Source organism: Triturus cristatus, chromosome 4_1 (assembly GCF_964204655.1).
Source record: "Triturus cristatus chromosome 4_1, aTriCri1.1, whole genome shotgun sequence".
NCBI lineage: Eukaryota > Metazoa > Chordata > Amphibia > Caudata > Salamandridae > Triturus > Triturus cristatus.
In genome coordinates, this window is record NC_140585.1 from 611,131,108 (window position 1) to 611,154,848 (window position 23,741).

Below are 23,741 nucleotides of genomic sequence, written 5' to 3' on the forward strand. Positions count from 1 at the left end.
CAGTGATGTCAATGATCATGTCATGAGTGATGTAATATGTGACGTCATCAGCAGTGCATTGCATGCACGCGAGTTATGGTTCCCTTGTTTCTTTAAAATGCATCATTTGAGTCATAGGCATTAATTTAACCACATAGTGCATTTTGGGAGCTGGTGTCCAAGTTCACAACTGGCCTAGCGGCACAGATAACAAGGATTTTGAAACAAAAAACTGGATGGAATATGATCTGGCCATTGTCACGTAGTGCGGGCTGTCATTAGTTTGACGCAGTGCATTCTGGAAGCTGTAGTTCGTGGCTCACACCAAGTGCCAGTTGGATTGCAGTTCAAAGTGACCGTAATTTTCAGAATAAAGAACCTGTAATCTAAAGGGGTAACTGGGTAAGCACATGTGATCCGGAGAGGTGGGGAGCAGCTTTCCGTCTTCTGGGGGATAGAGGGTTGGGGAAATCTGGATTACTCAAAGGCATTTAGCTGTGAAATGCCTTCTCGATTGGGCACATACCATCCAGTGGTAGAATAAAATCCTCTAGGTTTATTTATTCGTTACGGCAGAAGCAGCACAACCTTTTTTTGACCAGAAATCCCCCCCAAAAGATCGGGTGTGGTACTTCATGTTGGATATGATGGAATAGAGAAGCGGGAGAAAAGTGAGGCTTTCAGCAAAGAAGCTGTTTTTATGACGAAGAGGGGATGGTACACGCTAGAACGAAAACGCGAATAGTACAGTCCAAAGTGTAGTAACCGGACGGGCCTGTTTACACTTTTGGTGCTGTATGTGTTCTTCTTGTGCTCCCAACTCGTCAGATGGCTTTTCAGGTAATTTCTTTACCCAATGAGTGTGCAGACTCTGATATCCGGGAGCACGGAAGACGGATGTGCGTTTGCAGTTAAATCTAGCAGGTTATTTCAGTAAACTAATTTACTACGTACTATTGAACTAGTAACTTGGTGGTGCTGGGCGGCAGATCTTGAATGAGTTTTGCCTTCCATGGCCATGGAATTGGCGCATTTTCCATATTCGGTTGATAGAAAACCATAGATTGAGGTGCTTATTGGGGGATGAGACCCGGTTCATGTGGGTGCAATGATGGATTGTACCCTATGGCACATTGTGTAATCCACATAATCCCATTTAGCACAGAGCGTTCGAGTTTGGCACACTTTGGAGTGTTACGTTGAGTGCATTAGTATAGCACATTGACTTCATTTATATGGTTCCAGAGCCCTTTCAGAATCCGGGTACTCTTTCCAGTTCTCGTTGATGGTAGTTAAAGTGCTCAGATGATACTGTATTTGGTTGAATTCAGTTGTTTAGGAGTCAATCACCTCAGCCCTCTCAGCCTTCCACACATCGCCCTGTTGTCATTTATCCTTCATTTCCAATATCTAAAATGTTCCTGTGTGTGTGTTTTATTACTGTTTGCGGCTGTTGGTTGATGGGCTTGAATGAATGACAGGAGTCTGTTGTTGGAACTCAGCCCCAGCAGCCGTGGCCCTGCGTGGGACTCAGGTTTACTTAGCAAGAAAGATTGTGCTTCCTTTGCTCGTGGGCTTTGCCTCAGCAGCTGATCTCCCTTCAGTGATGGCAGCCAAGCACCAGAGAACACTTTTTTCCTAGTCCACTAGACCTATGTACCATTAAAGCTTCAAAATGAATGGCGATGAACCATTTAGCTGTTTTGCAATTCTAACACACCTTTGCATTGCTATTAAAACAATTCCAATGCCACACAATGCATTTCTTAGGGAACAATCCTTAACATTTTGAATGTTACGGACTGTGGAGTCACTAACAAGTAGTCATTTTGATTTGCACGGACCAGATCTATCGCTAAGAATTTCTGTGTTTGCAATCACTTGGTCCATTATTAATCTTTTTTTTTTTTGTGGTTGTCTGCTTCTTAAAATCACACTACTTCACTCCAACAGCTCGAATTTCTTTTTAATTTAGAAACGTATATACATTTTTCCCCAATGCACATACATTGAGGAGTGTATATTTGGGGTGAGAAATGTGGTCAAGGTTCCATTTGGTGTTCACTGCACAGAATCTTCCTGTAAATTATGAGTTTTCTCTCATTGTATAGGTCTAGCATTAGTCAACAGCATTTGATCTTGCAAAACAAATTTTGTTTATGTATATAATATACTTGCATATTGAGATTGTCTCACAGCCGTCTTCATGTGTCATTCTGTTCAACTTTCGCATGTTTTCATCCCACCCATCACAGCACTCAACATGGGCAATGGGTGTGCTCACTTGAGCCAGTGCTGTGTTTTTAGTTCTACGGCAACAACGCATGCACTCTCACCTGCGAGAGATTTTATACAATAGGGGGCTTGCAGCCCACCCATTGATTAACATTAGTTGGCTTCATTTTAACTCTCATGTTCTGCCTTCTATTGGCCGGTGCCTGCTGGCTTCACTTACTCTTCTTACAGATGGAGCATGGACCAAGTCCTGTTTGGTTCAGCTTGATAGCTGTTCTTCCACTGATCTCACTGTGATTGAGGCACTACTTTTTTATTTTTTTTATTTTACCGTCATCCTTTTTGAACCTAGTACCATGTAATGTCACATACACTTCAAAGAATGCCTTTTCTCCTTTTAAACGGATGTTTACATTTTGAAGCAGATAATCTGTTGTCACAATACTTTCACTAAGACATGGACATGGACGCAATTGTTTTTCAAATTCTCTTTATTCAATGAGGAATTTCTTTTGCCAAATGTCATTTTTATTGGGAAAATTCAATGATTTGCTCTATCATGGGGGTATTGTGCCAAGATTTAACTAGCATTGGCAAAGCTAATGGGTCTCGTCTTTGGAACTGTTGGTTCTGCCATTGCCTTTTGTTCATGCTGTACTCTGTAGGCATCGCTGGCTTTGGCAATGATTTGCATCCATGCTGTATAGCAGCAGGTGGCTGCTGTGCAGCATGGCTGGAAAAAAATGTATGCATCCAGTGCAAATGCACTTACAAAAATAAAATGCATTATCCCTGCCTGCATCATGGCACTTTTTTAATTTAGTTTCAGCCACACTGCAAAGCACCTGTGCTTCTTTACAGCATGAGTACAACACCTTGCCAAAGCCAATAGCTCTCGTAGGCGAGACCTATTGGCTTTGCCAATGCTTGTCATCTTAGTTACGCTTGATCATCTGGCCCGTTCTTCTCTTCACAAACTCGTTCAATTCATTTTATTTATTTTTTCTGAAGTTTCTACTATCATTATGTCCTGATGAGACATGGTCATTTTATTCTCGGTCAAAATGTTGTAGACCGCCATGACAAACAAGCAAACATTGTGGTGCTGTTAAAAGGCCATTAGATTATTCACGTTGATCTTGTGGATGTGTTTGTTATGAGAAACACACATGTAACTGTGCTATTGCAAAAAAGTTTGTTTTCGTTTTCTTGTGGTTCTGGTTCCTAGGGGACACCATACATGCTATATCCCACTTGATCCAGTAAATGTAATTTTTAATGGCTTCATGATTACATATTAGATGTTTTTGATAAATGTTTCCAGAAATATTCCAGAAATAACTTTGGTGGTCATAGTCACAATTCTATGTTGTTAGCATGAATTGCATGTGGATATTGTGCACATTGAGTAATTGAATGTGTTTCTTCAAAATTATACCTAGGAGTGCCATTATTTTCCTGAAGTAAACTTTCTAAAAGTAACATTTTCAGAATTGTGACTTAAAATTCACCTTGACCATTAAAAATAATTTAAATTACAATTCTTTTGAGACCAAACTTGACCTTTCTGCCTGTTCTCATTCAAAAGTTGACACTTATTAAATGTAATAACGTAACCTAATGTAGTAGAGGTAGGCCTTGAAAAACTAATTGAAGTGTCTTTCAAAACCAGGACATGTGCAAAATAAAGTGCAAGTTCAATTTTATAATTACAATGCACCCTGTCCTTGGAGTGGCTTTATATGTATTATAAAAGAAGGTTTATACCTGGCAAAAGGTTTATTTATTATGCCAGGTCGAAATGGTGGTTTAAACTGCCATAAGGCTGCATTGGCAATGATATACTCAGTATAGTACGTTGGTGCTGTATATATATTTGATGTCAAACTAGTCGCATATTTCTTCATATCTAGATCTATGATTTCACAGGTTTCTTTTTAATCATTCTTTCACAGTAACTGACCTGAGAGTGTAGAAGCCATAGGGTTTGGGTGTTACCATTGCTGATCACAGTCTCAATGGTGCAAAAGCAATTGTCAGTGCTTTAAGCACAGCTAATAACACGTTTTATTATATTAAGAATCAGAGTGGTGGCAAATGTTAAATCTCAACTCACGTCAAAGAATGAGTGAGCTTTTGCAATCAGTATGAGTGTTGAAAGAGTGCAAAATGGTTATTTGAGTGGACAGCACCGAAGTAGCAATTTCAGGAATAAACTCATCAAGCCAGATATCCCCCCATGGGAACTCGTTGAGTAGGTGACTGCTTTCCTCAGATGTTTCGTACAGATGTTGAATTAGTTTAATAGTTTGTTATGTAAAAGTTTACATCATATTCCAAATTCCATTAATCATTTTAAGAAACAATAAACATGAATGCTGATAAGGAAGAATATTGGACTTTCAGATATCAACATACTCTTATGCGTTTTTGGTAATGTCAGAATACTTGGAATTGTAAAAGTCTTTCTTTTATTGTACCTATGGCTTTAGGTTTATCTTCAGTTTATAAAGCAATTTATTTATATATCGTTCCATCTGATAGCTTAGATATGCGCCTATTTAACATATGTAAAGCTCTGATGTTTCAATTTGTGGTTAGTTGAAAAGGTAATTGGTCCAGTGTTTCAAGAAGAAGATTAGGACAACTGAAAAAGGTGAAGTTCTCATGAATGAATGAATGCAGGAACAAATAAGGGAATTGAAGGAAGGAAAGAATGAACAAATGAATCATCGATTTACATATATAGCTCAACTATGCAAACTGAATTTTCCTGCCTGGGTGGATAACAGGCTTGAAAATTACTTTTTTGTAAAGGTGAGATTGTTAGCTAGGTTTCAAATATGCTTTTTGCCAATAATATAGAATTAACTGCATTTCCTATTAAAACGTCTAATTATGTTTAATTTATTGACGATACTTCAAATATATTTGCATTTGTCTACATGGATATTTTTCTGATAACATCTTGAGATAGCTAAACAACTAGAAATGTATTTTTAAATAGAATAAGAAAAGTAAATTTCTGTTCTTATTTTTTCTGTATTCAGCGACTATCAAATGGATCTATCGATTCAAATGATGAAACCAGCCAAGTGGTGGAACTGCAGGAATTACTTGAAAAGCAGAACTACGAAGTGTCGCAAATGAAGGAGCGCTTGGCTGCATTGTCTTCACGGGTGGTAGAGGTTGAACAAGAAGCTGAGACAGCCAGGAAAGACCTCGTAAAAACCGAAGAATTGAGCACTAAATATCAGCGAGATATTAGAGAGGTAAAGCATTATATTGTCTAATTCATTTCTTTCCCGTCACTGTGACACATGGAAGCGTTTGATCAGAACCAGTTATGACTAAACTCGTAAAATAAATCTTTTACACGGATATTTTAAACTTAACACATTACTGGTTTTCGATCTATGAGGAGTGTTTACATAGATTTTAAAATTAAAATAATAAACAGATTATCACAAAAACAAATACTCCATGCAGCATCCTTGATCCCAATCCTTTATACGTTTGGATCCAGAGAAGTTGTTTCATAACCTCTAGACGCGCTTACAGTAAACATACTGATGAAAAACTAATGAAATCGTTCTTTTTTGTGCGTCGTACTTGTTGTTCGAATGTGTTATTGCCAATTTCAGACCCTCTTCCCTCAACAGAGCTCTGCTAACAGGCTTACAGGGGCATTTATTTCTTACATAAGTACAGAGGTTACAAACTTTCCAAATGTTAGTATTTATGCACACTTATCATGATTGAAGTTTTAGAACATTTTTTTTGTGACTGGTCAAACCGTGGTGCTACATATAGACGTAGCACTGATAACGTTGTCAAGATGTACCTAACAAATCCACCTCTTGAAAAGCTCTGAGAAAGTTTTGCAAGATATTTATGGGAAGCAAGTGCTCTGATTTTGTCTGGTGGTCATGGTATGCCTGTACCTGTTGGTTTTTATAAACTGGAATGATACAGAAAATTAGACCTTTTATAAAATGTGTAACAAAATATTAATATTATTAAGATTGTTTGAAGTTTACTTTGAATCCCATTGTCAGACGAGGACTACTGTTGAAATATGAATCTTGTTTAATCCAACAATGATTAGGATTTGCTGTTCATTATACGTTTTAAATACATTTTTAATAGTTATTTTTGATGAGTTATTCCAGCATTTTCTGTGGAAATGCCATACGTTAAATATATTATTTTAAAAAATGTCTAGTTTGTTAAAACAGAGAATTACTCTTAGTTGATGGATGACTTGTATAATTTAGCTTCAAAGACAGTTTTGAATAGTCTATTTTGGCCATGCAATGATGCTGGATAAGGGGTTTATTTATTAGATCGAGCCTAGACAGCACATGCGCTGTCACAAGACCCGTAGTGAACAGAATATGGAGGGTAATTTATATTGCCACTTGCCTTTGATTAAGTCTGGCATTGCTCTTCTTATCTGGCTTATTGTTAGCTGGCGATCCGAGACGTCACTTCCATTTTTGCAGGAAACAGCACCGACCAACAACAGTTTATATTTAGGGACTACTTGTTTTCTTTGCTGCTCGCATTCCCAGAGGAAGTTTGCACACTGCCGCCACTGGCACATCCGTCAGCGTACTGCCCTCACCCGACGCCTTGCTCCACCGCTCTCTACCCGAGACCGACTCTTCCTGTCTGGCACTTGTGTAAATGTGTGACCACGCTGTCGCTAGGCCTGGATGCCTTACCTGTGCAGATCGGTAAAAATAGCATTTTGGGGATGGCTGTAGTTGTGTTGCGGTATATTTCTTCCCCCAACGCCCTCAAGACTATCACGCACCGGGAGGGCAGTGAGGCGGGTGCTGTGGGATATGTTTAAGATTACTTCACGCAGTGCGTTCGTGTTTTGTTTCTTTGATCAGCGTAGTGTTCGCTTTGCGGCCCGCTGCCTTCATCTTTTAGCATCCAGCCCTGCTATTCTGTGATTTCTGTTATATTTTTGACAGAAAGCATTCAGTCTTTGCCACAGCCTTCGTTGAGGCACTTTTTGTGTCATTCGGGAGCTCTGCATCACTTGCTTCGCTCTTCGCCTTCGCCACCCACTACACTCTCACAATCCCAATGTGGGGATGGACGGAACAGGCAGTGTCATGGAAGTTGCGCAGCCAAGGTGGCTGTAAACGTGGTTCAGGATTCCATTTATCATTGTTTGCTGTTAATCAACCCCTCATCTATTCTTATTCTAGCTGATAAGGAAGTGTCAACCGGAGCTCTATATGCTAGGCTTTAATGGCCGTTCCCGGGACTGGCCGAGTGTGCGGTGGAAAGGGTGTAAGATGCGTAAAAGAAGTAGCCAAGGGGTGTCTGGTGTGCAGTCTGAGCCAGGAGCAGATGTTAAGGTTTCACCGGGGCCTGTGCTTTCCGGTCGCCCAGTGTTCTAGGAAACAGAACTACCAGCCTCACAGAAGCAAAATTCTCCTTACAGACAGTCTGCCACACAGCGCCCTGTGAGCCATCCTCCAACATAAAAGGGCACGTTTTACTGTAAGAGAGACTCAAGCAATTAAAAGAAGGCCCATGATTATAAGCATTGTGTTTTTATTTTTTTTAGATAATTTCCCAGCGCCGGTTCCATTTCTTTCTGTAATCGGACAATTGTGCTTTCCATTAAGTATCTTTTTTTATACTATAGGAAGATTAAAGGAGTAAAACATATACACAGTTTGTGGGATCCATAGAAAGTACATAAAGTTCATGACATTCAGAGTAATAGTGAAAGTAACATTAACAAGCATTTGCAATGCACCAGGTCTCGCATTTACGCGAGTTTGAGCAATTGGCATTGTAAATGGCAATGCCTTTTATTTATGTTTTTGTTTTTAAAACATACATAAAAGGCATTGTCATTTACAATGCCAACAGCTTAAACTCGTGTAAATGCGAGACCTATTGCATTGCAAATGCTTGTTTTTGGACAGTACTCTGTTGTCTGCACTATGTTCTGACTAAAAGGCAGTCACGGCCGGCATGACTTGTGTGTGGGGGGGCGGGTGGAGGTTCAAGCAGATAGGAGTGTTAATTAATATTTTTTTTAAAGAAACTTACCTTTGTGGGTCCCGCGATGTCGTGGCTCCTGGCCGGGTCCTGTTGTCTTGCTCTCCTGCTGAACAGGAAGCAGCCAGCCTCCCTCCCCTCCCATAAGCCAATCACAATGCTAGATGGCAGCCTTGTGATTGGTGGGGACAGCGCCTAGCCGGGCGCCTATGGGGAGACCATTTTCTCCATGAAGGCTGCATGCAGCCTACATGGAGAAAAGGGAGAGTGAGCATGACTGGTTTGGTCGGCCCCAGATGGCCGACCAAACAGTCAGGGCCCACAACATTGGGCAAGCCACTCCTCCCCGACCTGCACACCCGCCTGCCCCCAACCAGGCATATACTTCTGGTTTCTCACAGTGCGAGAAGCAGAAACATAAAATTGTAGTTGTACCATTTTATGTTTCTGCTTCTTGCACTGCAAGAAAGCAAGGGTGACTCTCCTCTGCCCTATTGGAGGAGCCGTCCCTGCTAATAGGGATATGCAGTCTGTAAAATGAAGTCTCTACATTGTGACTGTGCTTCTTGGTGATATTTTATGAGTTGGTATGGCTGTGGTCAGCACATCTGTATGCTATCCTAAACAGAGAACGGCCAGGAAATGGAGAGGTTGTCTGATGGTTATGAGAGAATGATTGTGCACAAAACATTGATTAGAGTTTGGCAGAATCTAGGAGCTTCTTTGATACCAAAATCAACTTCCAAGCATTGTATTTGTAGGGGTGAGGGGGCAAAAGATAAAATCAGATGATTAACTTTCTTCTGTTAGCGGTATACACGATCAAATTAGCTGTCTCTGTTTGTGGTTGTAGCAATCAAATAAGGTACAACGGTGTACATATATTTACTGTCTCCAGACTTACATTTTTCAGTTGCCATTCCTGATGATACAGAAAACATTTCTGCAAACAAACTTTGTTTCACTGAACAATACTGTTTTATTTTCTGCCCGAATTACTTTCTTGGAAACAAAAGGAAGCTGTTGTCTGTTTTACACAGGCAAGTGCACAGATTCATCCTGGCAGACTCACAGAAATTGTGATTCTCAAAGTAAATTACAGTACCAATTTTACTATACTATCACGTAAAAGTGCAAATTGTTATCCATATGAAAATGTATATTTATATATATATATATTTATACACGCACATTTATCTACTTACACACACACACTTATAGTTTCTATTTATTTATTTGTGGTTTTAGATAGCGTGATTCAGTCCCACAAGAGCAGCAGAGTGGTTTACATGGTATCATGAGGTGTAAGAGAACACATACATGCAGACTATAATACATTATATACCATTGTTAGGAACAGGCATATAAAATAAATCAATCAATAAATATGGACTCACCTTTCACCTAGATAAACTAATGTTGTAATGAGTGAGAGAGTCAGGGAGGGTGGCATTTACTTTTCAGATTCCCCACACATAACCCTTTATTTTTTTAAGATGGTCAAAAGAGGCATTCAGACTCATGGATGGAAAGATTGGGCTACATATTTTTTTAGCAATAGACTGAGAAATCTTGCTCGACAGTTCATTTCCTTTTTTGGAAGAAGATAGTTTCCATATGGAGACAGCATGTGCTACGAAGAGAGCAGGCAACTCAAGTGATGGTTAATTTCTGTGGCAGGTAGTTTGGTGCTGCCCCTTGCTTCAACTAATACATTGTGCATGCTGTTTTACGTAAAATTCTTGTCTCTAGAAAGAAGCCATTTTAGAGCGATCAGCACTTAAGCCGAAGCTTCTGAAACTCAATACTAGTCCAGCTGCTGCATTGAAATAATCTTCTGAAAAAAAGGGACATGATTCCTTGTAGGGTTCTGATTTGGTATTTGGCTCCTTTTGTTAAGGTTACAACCACAGAGGGGTTGTGAGAACAAGGCGTAGGTTTCGGATGCTACTACTCAATCCTCTGTACCAAAAAAGATCTATGACCAGGAGTTAGCCTAATACTCAGAAACCAGTGATCTCTCCTAGGGAAAAATAGGGTGATAGAAAGAGAAAATGCTCCACCCTGAGTTGACAGAAGGCGGAGTGCATAAACTGGTAAGGTTCGTAGGAATGAATGATTGACACACGTCAAATAAGATATGAACGTCCTAGCAAATGACATACAAGAATTATCTGTGACTGATGAGTTCCAATGCCCAATAAGTGTGTCGGACTCCAGTATAGCACTTAACAGCTTTCTCAAGCTGAATGCAGATAATTAGCGCGGGAGTCTCTGGAATCGCTTACCTGTTTCTGGTGACTTAGAGAATTCAAGATGGAAGGCAGATAATGTCAGAGGCGCTAAGATAAGAGGATGCCACGCCAATGGAGGAGTCAGGAATAGCAAACAAATCTAAGGAGCACAGCACAGTGAGAGTGTGTCGTACACCCTAATTGCGGCAACTGCAAAAAAGGAGAAATGCAAAGGAATGAGGGAGGACACAACAACTGTGCTGGACACGAGACGAGGGGTGAAATACTGACAGTGGACCCATAAAATTAAGCTGTTGTGAGGCAACTATAAACCTCCATTTCTGCTTCATATTGTAAGAAATTAAGTTGTTGGTTGGCAGGGGTGTGAGCCCTGGCAAGCAGCAACCACACTCCTTGTCAGGGTGAAGCAGAAGTCAACCCTAAATTAGCCTGTGCTCCACCCTCTGATAGCTTGACACAGAGCAGTCAGTCTTAACTTAGAGGCAGTATTTGTGCAACACTTCAAATAGTATTAAAATGAAAACACTACACAAAAAGGGTTCCCACACCAAGTTAGTAAAATAGAACATTCTTTAATAAAAAAAATGACAAAAATCCAATCAGTTGGACTGGAGATATTCAATGTAACATTTTCTAGAGTAAATAGTGCTACAAGCACAAAGCGGCAGCTGAGGGTATCTTACTGCTCTTCACCGGGATAGAGTCACAAGTTCAGGCCAACCATGATGCAGTGCGGGCTGGCTACAGGGACCCAGTTAAGCCCGCTGAACAGAGTACCTTAAATCCTGGTTTGAGAAGGGTTGCGAGTCTCCATGTCCAAGGTGCTTCGCGCAGCCAAAGTGATACGTCGGTTCCGAGATGTGGTGAGGCTGCAGTGAAAGTGTCTGCACCTTCGTCAAGGAGTCCGTCAATGGGGCTTCCAATGAGAAGTCCGGCGTCAAGGATATGGTACGCTGTTGGGGCGATATGTTGGTTCTGAAGAGGTGCGAGGCTGCGATGTGAAGTCTGCATCGTTGTCAAGCCTGATGCGAGGACTTGTGCCAAGGATGCTTTGCACAGTGGCAGTTCTGATGAGGCTGCAGAGGCGATGCTGGGCTTTGCGACTGGCTCAATCCACACTACAGCAGTGATGCATCAGTTCTGCTCGAGTTTGCACCTCACAGCAGGGGAGATGCATTGGTTCCACTAGATCCACAGAGGCTGGCAAAGCACCTTAAGCCCACTTCCAAGGGTCCAGGAAGGGGATGGCACCACATGGCACGGTAGACTCATAGATTGCAGACTCTAGGTGCAGATGCAAAGTTGATGGACGCCTGTTGTGTCCATGAGGCATCATATTAGGAGGCCAGCCATCTAGACATTGAAGTCACTCTGGGTTCAAGAGATTCAGGTCCAGTCCTTCTCACCCGGGCAAGATGGAAGCAGGTCAGCACAGGAGGGCAGCAGTCCTTCAGTCTAGCAGAGTGGCAGCCCTTTCAGCAGCACAGCAGTCCTTTTTCCTGTCCAGGTATCCACAGGTCCATAAGTGTACTGAAGAGTGGGTGTCTGAGGTCCAGTATTTATAATCAGTTGCGCCTTCAAAGTGGGGAGAAGCTTCTAAAGAAATGCCTTCAAACTTCACAGGTACCCTGCCTTCTCAGCTCTGGGTCCAAATTAACTACAGGGGAGTATGTAGTCCTTTCTGCAGAGGTAGTTCACAGCCTATTCAAGTGTAAGTGGGGCTGGTCCCAGCTCCTCCCTCCCATCCTGCTAGTGATGGCCCATCCAGTTACAACTAAACTCGCCATTGTGTGTTGCTGTCTAGGAGGAATATACAAATCCCAGCTGTCAACTACACCCAGTCATGTGACCAGAGACAGGCTACAGGCACCAGTGGCTAAAGTAGGAAAACACCAGCTTTCTAAAAGTGGCATTTTCAAAATTGTAATTTAAACTCCAACTTTACCATAAGTTAGGAATTTTCATTACAATTCCAAAGACACAAAACATGAACTGGGTACCTGTTCCCATTTGGAAATTACGCTTATTAAAGGTAATGAGGCAACTCCAATGTCCTATGGAAGAGGCAGTTCTTGCAGTCGTGAAAAACGAATTTAAGTTTTTCACTACCAGGACATACAAAACGTATAACTTTTTAAATATATAACACCTTGCCCTTTCAGCTGTCTAGGGCCTACTGTAGGGGTGACTTACATGTATTAAATAGGAGGGTTTGGCCTTGGCAAAAATGTTTCTTTGCCAGGTCAAAATGGCAGTTTAAAACTATACACACACAGGCTGCAATGGCAACTGTGAGACATGGGTAAAGTGTTACTTAAAGTGACTGGCACAATCAGTGCTGCAGACCCACTAGTAGCATTTAATTTACATTCCCTGGGCACAGGTACAACTACTTTACTAGGGACTTACCTGTAAATTAAATATGAGAGTTGGGTATAAACCAATTTAACATGATTTAAGGAGAGAGCACAAGCACTGGTTAGCCATGGTAAAGTGTGCAGGGTCTTAAGGCAAGCAGAAACGAAGTCAGCAAAAACAGGAGGTCTGAAGGCAAAATGTTAGCGGGAAACCAGGCTTAGGATGTCAGGTACTTGTGTTGCCCCTGAAGCACCCATCCTACCTCTATACTTTGCTGTTATTGGTGCTGACTCTGTTCTAACCCCTGAGGCACCCATCCATCCTCTATACTTTGATGTTATTGGTGCTGACGCTGTTCTAACACCCAGAAGTCAATCTTTTGATGGGCTTTCCCCGACAAAACTGTTGCGCACACCACAATCTCCTGGACATGAAGCACCATTTGCCTTTACTGAATCATGTACAAAGGAGATAAAAGTGCATCTTTGTTTGCCCCCCTTGCAAGGATCTCTCCTGAAGATTCCAGTCAGATAAAGAGTAAATGTGTGTGTGTGCAGATTCACGTTTCTTTAGGAAAACCGAGACCAATTGTTTAACACTAGACACAATGGATTTCATGTAGTCAAACAGATATATTGCATCACAGTTGAGGAAGGAGGGAATAACTGAGAGAACTCAATTTTCTGGAGATTCAGTATATAATGGTGTTGAGTCATCCAGCACTGAAAGTCCCCATGTGTCTTTGCTAGACCGAGGATGTTTCCCCTCCCCTGAGTGGACTTTAAAATATGGCCGAGTTTCATCAGCCTATGCATTTTAGATTGTCTAGGTGGCAATTTATTTGTTCCACATTCAGATTGAAAAGCATTTGGGAGATGATGAGACCTTGGGGAGCTCTTTGTTGAAGAGATGAGGGACTAGAGAGAGCCTGTGGTCAATTGTTAAGATTCAGACCTCCTCAGAACTGTGCCCCAGCTCTCCATCTATTTTTTCAGGACTGTTAGTAGTGAGGCATGGCTGACTTTGTCAAACAATGCTTACAGGTCAAGAAAAATCAGAAGGCATGACTCTCTTTTGTCATATATGTGCATCTCCACTTCCTATATTTGAAGCATTGGCATCCATCACCTTTTTGCATCCAGACCTACTGCCCGATTGAACGTTATTGAGAAAGTTATTTTCTATGATGTAGTACACAAATTTCAGTGTTGAGGAGACACACCCTTCCTGTTTCCATTGAAGGCTGAATACAGAATATTTCAATTCTGTTCCTTCAACCAATGAAAAAAAGATTACTAATGGACATATTGCCCACATTGGTTACATATAAATCGTGGCAGAGTGAGGTTGTCTCCATAGAAATTGTTAAAGTCTCTCCCTCATTTAGCTTGACAGCTTAAGAATTACAACAAGTGATGGCAACTCCTGTTTCAAAACAAGCATGTTAGCAGCAGCTTGTGTCATCTAGCCTTTCCACCATCCCTAAAGCTCCCTAAGTTTCTCATATTCAGCCCAGTTCCACCACGTCAACATAGTGCCTAGCAAAAATATTGAGTAAATAATATCTACCTTCATTTACATTGATTTCATAATATTAATTACCAAAATATTTTCAAGATAAGCATATATAGGGAAGTATTGATGTACTTCTCTTGACTTCACATTGACTTAACTTGATCGTATGTTGTTTGGTAATAAATACTGTGTATTTGCTAATAGTCCAGGTGAATATTAATAACTAAATATTTTAGATAAACATCATTCTCAACCACACCATCAATCAACAGATCCACTACAATGAGGCAATATTTAGTGACCCTGTAGAAACGTCTGAACACATTAAATAAATACATATTTAAAACACGAATTGGAATATTCCTCTCTGAGTGGAAAGGATAGTCAGGACAGAAGCCTTGAATAGATAAGTTGTTGTTTGGTAGTGACTTCCCCCTGTATACCTTTGTTCTCAACAGAAGATGAGTGGACGGGGTACTTCAGTCTTAAAAGAAATCGTTTCTCCGGCAAAATGTCCTGGGATTTCATACACACATAGATACAGAAACTATAAAAAGAGAATGAACTGGCAAGAAAGGGACCATTGCCATTGCATTAAGTGACATGTACCCTACATTCCCATTACCCTTGTTAGTTAAGGCTAGGTGGGTATACTCCTGGCTTATGAATGTTCAATTTTGGGAGTTGTTCAAAAGGAGAAGTAGAACAAAAGTGGGAATATTTAAGTTATAGATATTATATATCTTTTGTTACAAAAGGTATACAAAGTGATACTAAGCAAACGTCCTCCTCCCAATCACCTTTAACTAATAAAGCACATAGAAAATTACAGTTTCAATGTGAATCGGTAGATGTGCTGCAGCATTGAAACAGACCCACATATGAGTAGGACTGTATGCAAAATAATTGCCACTGTATATTTCTAGGCAAAGTACTTTGAAGCTGGGATTCAACCTCAGATTTCGTATCTGCTTAAAATATACCTTTTTCTTACATATCAGACCATAGACCTCATTAACTGACACATGTTTTGAAGTCAATACGCCTCCTGAGTTGATAGGAGCACATATGCTTGTGTCATGATCATAATTAGTTTCATTGTACGAATGAAGGATTGAGATAATAAGAGTGGTATCGTAATGTGGCTGATACCACAGACCTTATTGCAGTTTGAGTGTTTTCTTGCTGATGATCCCAGATGTCAAGGTCATTTCATTTCTCACGATTGTCACCTTTTCATGATCAAGATTGTGCATTATTCCAATGACTGCAGGTTTAGGATTCATGTGCCTCTTACAGATGGAGTGCCGCGTGAGCACGATAGTCGACTTAAAGACATTTTCCTTCATATAAAATGCAATAGTGTCAGACTGGTGAGGACCTAGAGGCAAGTGAGTAGCCAGCAAACTAAAATCAGCCCCACTTTGAACCAAAGCAATAATGCCACCAAGCATGCGAAACAAGTGAACTGAATCCCTCCATAGAACAGCTTCCTTGCCTTTCATCCATGCATCTGTCCATCATTCTTAAACCCTTCCATCTACCTGCTAATATCTACTATTTCATCTTTACATTATGTTATACATCCATTGATTTATCCACCATTCAATCTTTTCCATTGCATCCATCCAGTCTGCCATCTGCCCATCCATCCATTCTGCCATCCATTCACTCATCCATCCATCCATAAAGTCTGCCAATCATCCACTCTGCCATCCATCCATCTGCTCTGCCATCCGTTTACTCTGCCATCCAGCCACTCTGCCATCCATCAATCAATCCACTCGGCGACCCAACCACTTTACTGTCCATCCATCCACTCAGCTATCCATCCACTCCGAGATCCATCCATCTAGACACTCTGCCATCCATCATCCATCCATCCATCCCTACACTCTGCCTTTCATCTATCCATTCTGCCATCCATCCATTCTGCCATCCATCCACTCAACCATCCATCCATCAATCCAACCAGTCATCTATCCATCAAACCAGCCTCCCATCTACTCTGCTATCCATCCATCCACTCTTCCACTCAGCCATCCATCTACTCTGCCATCCATCCAGTCTGACATCTATCCACTCTGCAATTTATCCATCCACTCTGTGATCCATCCATCTAGACACTCTGCCATCCATCCATCCATCTTGCCATCCATTCTTCTATCCATCCAGTCTGCCAGCCATCCATCCATTCTAACATCTATCCATCCAGTCTGCCATACATCCACCCATACACTCTTCCAACCATCCATCAATCCTACCATCCATCCATCCATCAAGCCATCCATCCATCCATCTACTCTGCTATCCATCCATCCTGACATCCATTCACTCTTCCACTCTGCCATACAGCCAGTCTGCCATTCATCTACACTATCTTCCATCTACTCTGCCATCAATACATCCAGTCTGCCATCTATCTACTCTTCTATTCTGGCATCCATCCACTCTACCAACCATCTACTCTTCCATTCATGCATCATTTCATCCACTCTGCCATGGATCAATCCACATCTGCCATCCATCCATTCATCTACTCTGCCACATGACAACCTATTTTCCAACTCTACCATCCATCCTTTCACTCTGCCATCAATCCATCCTGACTTCCATCCATCATCAACCCATACACTCTGCCTTCTATCTATCAATCCACTCCGCCATTCATTCACTCATCTTTTCACCCGCTCATCTAGCCATCCCTTTACCATCCTTTCACCTGCCTGGCCACTTATCCATTCACTCCCATCCACCCATCCATCATCCAATCTGATATACGTTCATCTGCCCATCCACCTATCCATCCATCCCTTTACTCTGCCATTCTTTTACCTGTTCATCCATCTATCCACTCACTTATCCATCGCTTCACTCTACCACCCTTTCACCTGTCCATGCGCCTATCATTCACTCATCCTTTCACCCACTCATTCATCCACATACTCATTCATCCATGCTTCCTTCTTTTCATGCTTTCCTCCAATATTCCTTCTTTTCACCCTTCCTTTTAATATTCCTTCTTTCTTTCCCTGTTCCATTTACCTTGGGTTGTTTTTCCCCGCGCCTGCTGGCTCTTCTATTGACCCAGTATTCCATTGTTGATGATGAGCTTTTGGCTGCCGGGTTGCAGACAGCAGAGGCCCTTAAAGAACCCCACTACTGCCTAGAAGGATATTTTTCTAAAAATATCAAGACTCTGAAAGACCTACCCAAAGCGAATGAACACTATACTCTTTTTGTTATCCCTTTTCATCTATGAGGATGCCCTCTTTTGAGCTTCTCGTCATGTAAGCCGTTTCTTGAGCCTAAACAAACTTCTTGGATCAAGTGGAAGGGAAGAAAGTAAAGCAAATGTTTGCTTTGAAGATCTGTTAAACAGACCTCTTCATCTTTGCACGAGTTTCCTCTCTTGGATTTAAATTCTAGTGCCAGGCAACCTTCTGGAGGACCTTCTGTTCTATTTGGGTGTAATCTCACAAGGTCATTCCCCTCAGCCAGTGGTGATGTGAGGCCTGCTTTCCCTCCCTGAGGACCATCCATATCCCAGTTCCAGGTATCCACTTAGACAAAAGTCGCACTGTGAAATTAGCAAGACACACTTTGTGGTGATCTAGTCGGCCATGTGTTTAAGATTGTGAAAGAAAACTGAAGTACGGGGTACAGATGTGAAAATGTTGCTAAACATTTTCACAGGTATTACATAGATTATGATGTTTTTATATTGGCACTGCAATGATGGAACATATTACAGTTTTGGTAATAATCAACATACAACATTTACAGTTCTTGTGTTGCATTTTTTTTAGCAAAGTTATTTTGTTTAGTTGAAGCCTTCTCCGTTGTGATGCAATGGAAGTAAACAATACTGAAGTCAACAGAGTTGAAATGTGACATTCATGCTGCCCGTTGTCAGCACATCTCATAAAGGAGATATGAACACATGTACTGGTCACTCCACTTTACCACTGTCTTTTTAGAATTCTCATTGAGAGTGCATATCCAATTACATTTTGGACTTGTATTTTGGATTCTTACTTCTACTGTAGCACCAGGGGTGTCAGAGTTCTGCGTGCACCCTCCCCCCCACCCTCCACAACCACCCACACACACCTCTGTGGCTTGATAAAATAGATCCTTCAGTATATATTACAGTTCTCTAAAATGGCTCTTCATTCTCTGGCCTACTTCTTTATCAGTAATTTTTCCCAAATTAAATATTCACTTCAGAGATATCACAAGGAGCAATGGGAGATGATGAGACGCCGCTGCCTGAGCAATGCCTTCCGGTTATCTGCGGCTCTACCTTTTAGCAGGGTTGAATATCACAGCCATGAAGCTGAAACATGTCTAACGTGACCCATGGTTATCTCTCACAATAGGATACTTTGTGAGATGCGGATTGAGGTTGATGGTGGAGGCGCAATGCCCAGACTGCATGCAATTGGAGCCGTGGCAGATGGAATTATATCGCCCTTAATCAGGCGATCTGGCTGAAATTTAATTCTCATAAAATGTTCAAAGTGCGGATACAATACACAGTTAGAGGGTTTTAGCGAGATACCTATTTCGAGAATGTTTCCTTTGCTAACTACCCTGAAGTAGTGTTATACGTTTTGTTTAATGCTCGCATAGTTACAGGATGTTTCTTTAGGAGGTACGCAATAGAGGTTCTATCAGTGGTGTTTTGGATAACACTTAGGCCATTTTTCACCTGATTTAGTTGGCTATAGTTTTGCCATTGGATATCAGAAAAGCCAATAACACAATAAAATGGCCAAAGATGTGCAATGTAGGATAGTGTTGTTGCACGAATGCATGAAACTCAGTATTAATCCTAGTCGTTGAGGGAAAAAGCACAACGCAAAAAAGTCATTGCAAATGTACAGGTGCATAAATATTTATGTGCGTTTTGCGGTATTACTGGAACGTATGTGTGTGCTATTTTTGCCTTCTATCTATGTGTCTTTTAATGGTTCACACTGGACAGTGCAATGTGCAAATCACATTTTTACCCAAAAATAGTGTTCTTGTTACAAGGGTTTCACAGAAGCAAAGCAAAAATCAAAGAGATAACATTTTTCTTCTGAGTTAAATACGTGAGCTAATCGGAGTTGCAACTGGCTCTATTGCTGCATATCCACAGCTAACAGTGCCATTCTAGTCAATACTGGCATGTCTACAAGATACTGTTAGCGGATATAGGCAAGATAATTCTACTGGTGTACTTTATCAAGGAGTATAAGGGCAAATACAATTAATTTATAAATAAAATTGGTCCTTTAGAAGTCACCCAATTAAGTAAGTGTTTTGATAGTTGATAGAGAAGAGGTATGCCTGTTTCAAGGAGTGAAACATTGTAAGTCATTGTCTCCTCTGGATGTAAAGCCCATGGAACAAATACTAATCACATCACCCCCAGGCATTAAGAGTGCCATAAGTTAGCATTCCTAAGATGTTTCATGTGATTGTGTGTTAGGGATGATGGTGATGATTCAAAGAAATGGAGAATAGAATGGCCTCCATAAATCAAACAAGACCTAATCCATGATGAACTCCCAACTTGGCGAACTAACTTCTGATTCAATCGAAATCGTTCCCGTCCAGGCACCACCCTTAGGATCTTAAAAAATAGGGAGTGTCATGTTCTATATTTCCCCCTATGTGTTTAAATTGCTATATTTGACTGCAGCTCTGTGGCGAGCACATGTATTTGCAAGCTGTCATGGCACAAGTTTAGACTTTTAGAGGCCATTCTATTCTCCATTTCTTTAAATCATTATCCATATGCTTTGTACATATGGTCACATTCATTTATTATTCTAGAGTCTTCAGTCCACATGAGAATATTTCGTCCTGAAGATGGTCTTCTAGACATTAGCACAAAACAAGACCGAAACCACGACAATCCTACCATTTTCATTTGTAAATGTCCTTCCTGGAACTGTTCATTGTATCTTCAATTATGTTTTCCTCATTTGAAAATATATCAAATGGGCTATAACAAAAGTGTTTATGAGACAACAGTTGCTGTGAAGAAAATCCATCTCAGTCACTTTTGTATTTATGCTAATTGTATTTTGTACCCTTTTTCTACATAAATCTGGACTCCTAAATTATACACCAATTTTGTATTTTGTGCATTTTTTTTCTGTTTCTTTTGACCTGCTATTTATATACTCTCTTTAATAAATAGAATATTTTTTTTTTATTTACTTGCCAGAAGCCACTAATTAGGGCTTTATACATTTATTTCTTTTTGTCAAACAAATCCCTTGTAGTCACTCTTACCAAGTATTAACTTTCTAATAGTGGCATTTTCAGAATTATAATTTAAAATCGAACATCACCATAAGTTAGTATTTTAAATTAGGATTTCAGAGGCACAAAACACAAACTGGTCATCCCTTCCCATTTGGAAATTACACCTATAGAATGTAATAAAACTACTTCAGTGTTATCCGGTCGGAGAGATAGGGCTTGCAGTAGTGAAAAGCGAATTTGAGTTTTTCACAACCAGGACATGTAAAAAAAAGTACATGTCCTACTTTTAAAATACTTTGCACCCTATTCTATGTCCAGAGCCTACCCTGGGGGTGAATTAAATGTATTATAAAGGAAAGGTTTGGGCATGACAAAAGGTTACATTTGACAGGTCAAGATGGCAGTTTAAACTGCACACACAGGCTCTACAATGGCAGGCCTGAGACTCGTTTAAAGTGCTACTTAAGTAGGAGGCACAACCAGTGCTGCCTGTCCACTAGTAACATTTAATTTACAGACCCTGGGTACATGTAGTGCCATTTTACTAGGGACTTATAAGTAAATTAAATATGCTAAGTGGGTTTAAGCCAATGTTCCCATATTTTAAGCAGAGAGCACAAACACTTTAACACTTGTTAGTAGTGGTAAAGTGCACCGAGCACTAAGGCCAGCAAACATAAAGTCAGTAAACCAGGAGGTCTGAAAGGAAAAGGTTTAGGGGAAACCATACCAAGGATGCCAGGTTTAACACATATGTATTCTTAATAACAGAAATATGTACATACTATACAATAGGCTATTATAATAAAAACCTCCCCAGTCCTCAAGGGACGACAACAAGCATCAACAAAACAAACTAAATTAAGTGACCATATTACAGTACCTGAGTCCTTTCCAACAGCCCCTTAAATAGGAGTTTTGGGGAGAAAATGAAATAAGAATGATTAATTATGGGGTGAGAAAGGGTACAAGGGAATGCTAGTTGGACAGATCTAGTCCCTAGCCTATTTGAATAACATGACTAATCGAGGAAGGGTCCCCAAACCTCTGTGAATTGTACTAGTTTATCATTCAGTTTGTTGACTAACTTCTCAAATGATGCAACCTCATGTATTTCTTCCACCCGGGATTTAAGTGAAGGGGCTGTGTCAGTTTTCTATAGGTGAAAGATACTAATCTTAGCAATGTAGAATCCCTATGTATGCTGACAATCTCTATTGTGTGTGCAGTGCTGGTTTCATATATTTCCAAATTTGCTGTCAGAATCCCGCCTCCTTGTGCATTAGCAGAAGCATGAGTACCACATCGAACTGCAATACTCCACATCGCCAGTAGTTAAAATGTGAGCTGTGTTTTGTGTGAAACTGTGTTTCTGGTAACCAGTGCCAACGGTGAAGGACCTTGAAGTAGCTATACTTCATCCAGGATTTCCTAAGCTCTCTGTTAAAGTCTCCCAGAATGAGGTCCCACTAGTCGTCATGGAATTGTCTAAAGTCAGTCGGTCCACCATTGTCTCAATGCAAATAAAGTGTTTCACGAGAAAAGTGAGTTGATTACAGTGGCCTATAGGCCAGCTACTGTTCCCTTGAAGATTTTCCATGTAAAAAGGTAATGAACAGTACGTGATTGAGGGAGTTGCAAGGGAGAGTTACCCAGGCGAGCACCTTCTGGGTGTATTCACTGCCTATAATGCTAGTCTTCAGTGAGCGGGAATCCATAGTCCTGCATAAGATCATTGAGTTTTCCAGGTGTTCTGCTTAATCATATACTCTATATATATTATTTTACATTGTTTCCATTGATAGCAGGTAATCACCTTCCCCCCAAATCTGATGGCAACATTACAACATATGGGTGCCTTTAAGAGTATATGGTCATGCATTTTCAACAATTTGTGGGCCCTGTTCCATGCATAGGCTGAGGCAGTTAAAATTGGGCTGGAGGATTCCTTTATAATAGGGTATGTTATAGAGTAAGCGCTATATTGTCGTTTACTTTTAAAAAGTGGTATTCAATAAAAACCTACAAAGGGGTAGACATTTGAGTTTGTAGTATATAAATGGAATACTCTGCTTGGTGTGCCACCCAATACTTTACTATATGGGATAGGCAAAGTCCCCCCTTTGATGTGTCGGCATACAGTTTGGTTTTCATCAACCTAGGTTTTTTTTCATTCCACACGAAACGTGAGATTTCTTTCTCAATGCCATCTGATAAGTATTTTGGACATCTGAGGAATAGCTAGATAAATAGGGTATTAAACCTAACTGTTATATTCATTTTTGATTTTTGGATTTTGCCCCAAAGAGAGAGGTTCAAACATGACCATTTGGGGAAGCCGAATTTCATACTCTCGATCAAGGGAGAGATATTATCAGTACTTACAACAAAGTTTGACCAACAAGTACCACGCTTTCTTTACAATGCTCAAACAGTTACAACACAAATCATTACCACACAAGTCTTAACAACCAAAATATTAAAATGGCTGACACTACGTAAATCATTACAATGCAAGTCTATACAACTGCAGTTTACACAATTTACCTCCGGGGCTGTGGCAGGATGAGTATTTATTTGGAAATTAATTTACGACAATATATACCAGCTCCCGCGAGCCCCTGTAAAGTCTATCATCCTCCCAAGTTCTCTCCGCTAACGCCACATGTTGTCTATGGGCAAGGGTTTGAGTCCCAGAAAGCCTGACTCAGCTTTTGATCTTCTGACATGCTGCTTAGAGTACCCTTAATATAGGTAACGGTGATAGATGTCACGTACAGTTTGTAGACAGCAGACACTAACTATGAAGCTTTATAGAGAATGAGTTTATTTTCCTACATAAGAGCATCACTCTACTGAAGCAATGCAACCCCAAAGTTCATTACTGTGAGCTCTGCGCTAGCATTGCGCACAAAGTGCTTCATTGTGACCACTGCATTTAACATATGTCCTCTGGAAGTATTTCTGTAAATAGATTGATAAATAGCATGTATTTCAATTATTAAAATATACATTTGTATACATTTATATACATTTACAATTACAATTATTTATTAAAGTATGCATTTTGCCCTATGGACCACTTCAGAGCACTGCAATGAA

The 23,741-nt window shown here is 40.6% G+C and overlaps 1 protein-coding gene across 3 annotated transcripts in view; it reads left to right on the top strand.

Annotated features, from left to right (window-relative positions):
- The window catches only part of PPFIA2 (PPFI scaffold protein A2), a 1,995,062-nt gene that overhangs the window by 1,206,991 nt on the left and 764,330 nt on the right, over positions 1-23,741 (top strand). For all 3 annotated transcript variants that reach the window (XM_085652973.1, XM_085652974.1, XM_085652975.1), the window contains one exon: positions 5,265-5,486. In XM_085652973.1, coding sequence (XP_085509099.1) covers positions 5,265-5,486 — 222 coding nt within the window. The remainder of the gene's footprint in view (positions 1-5,264; positions 5,487-23,741) is intronic.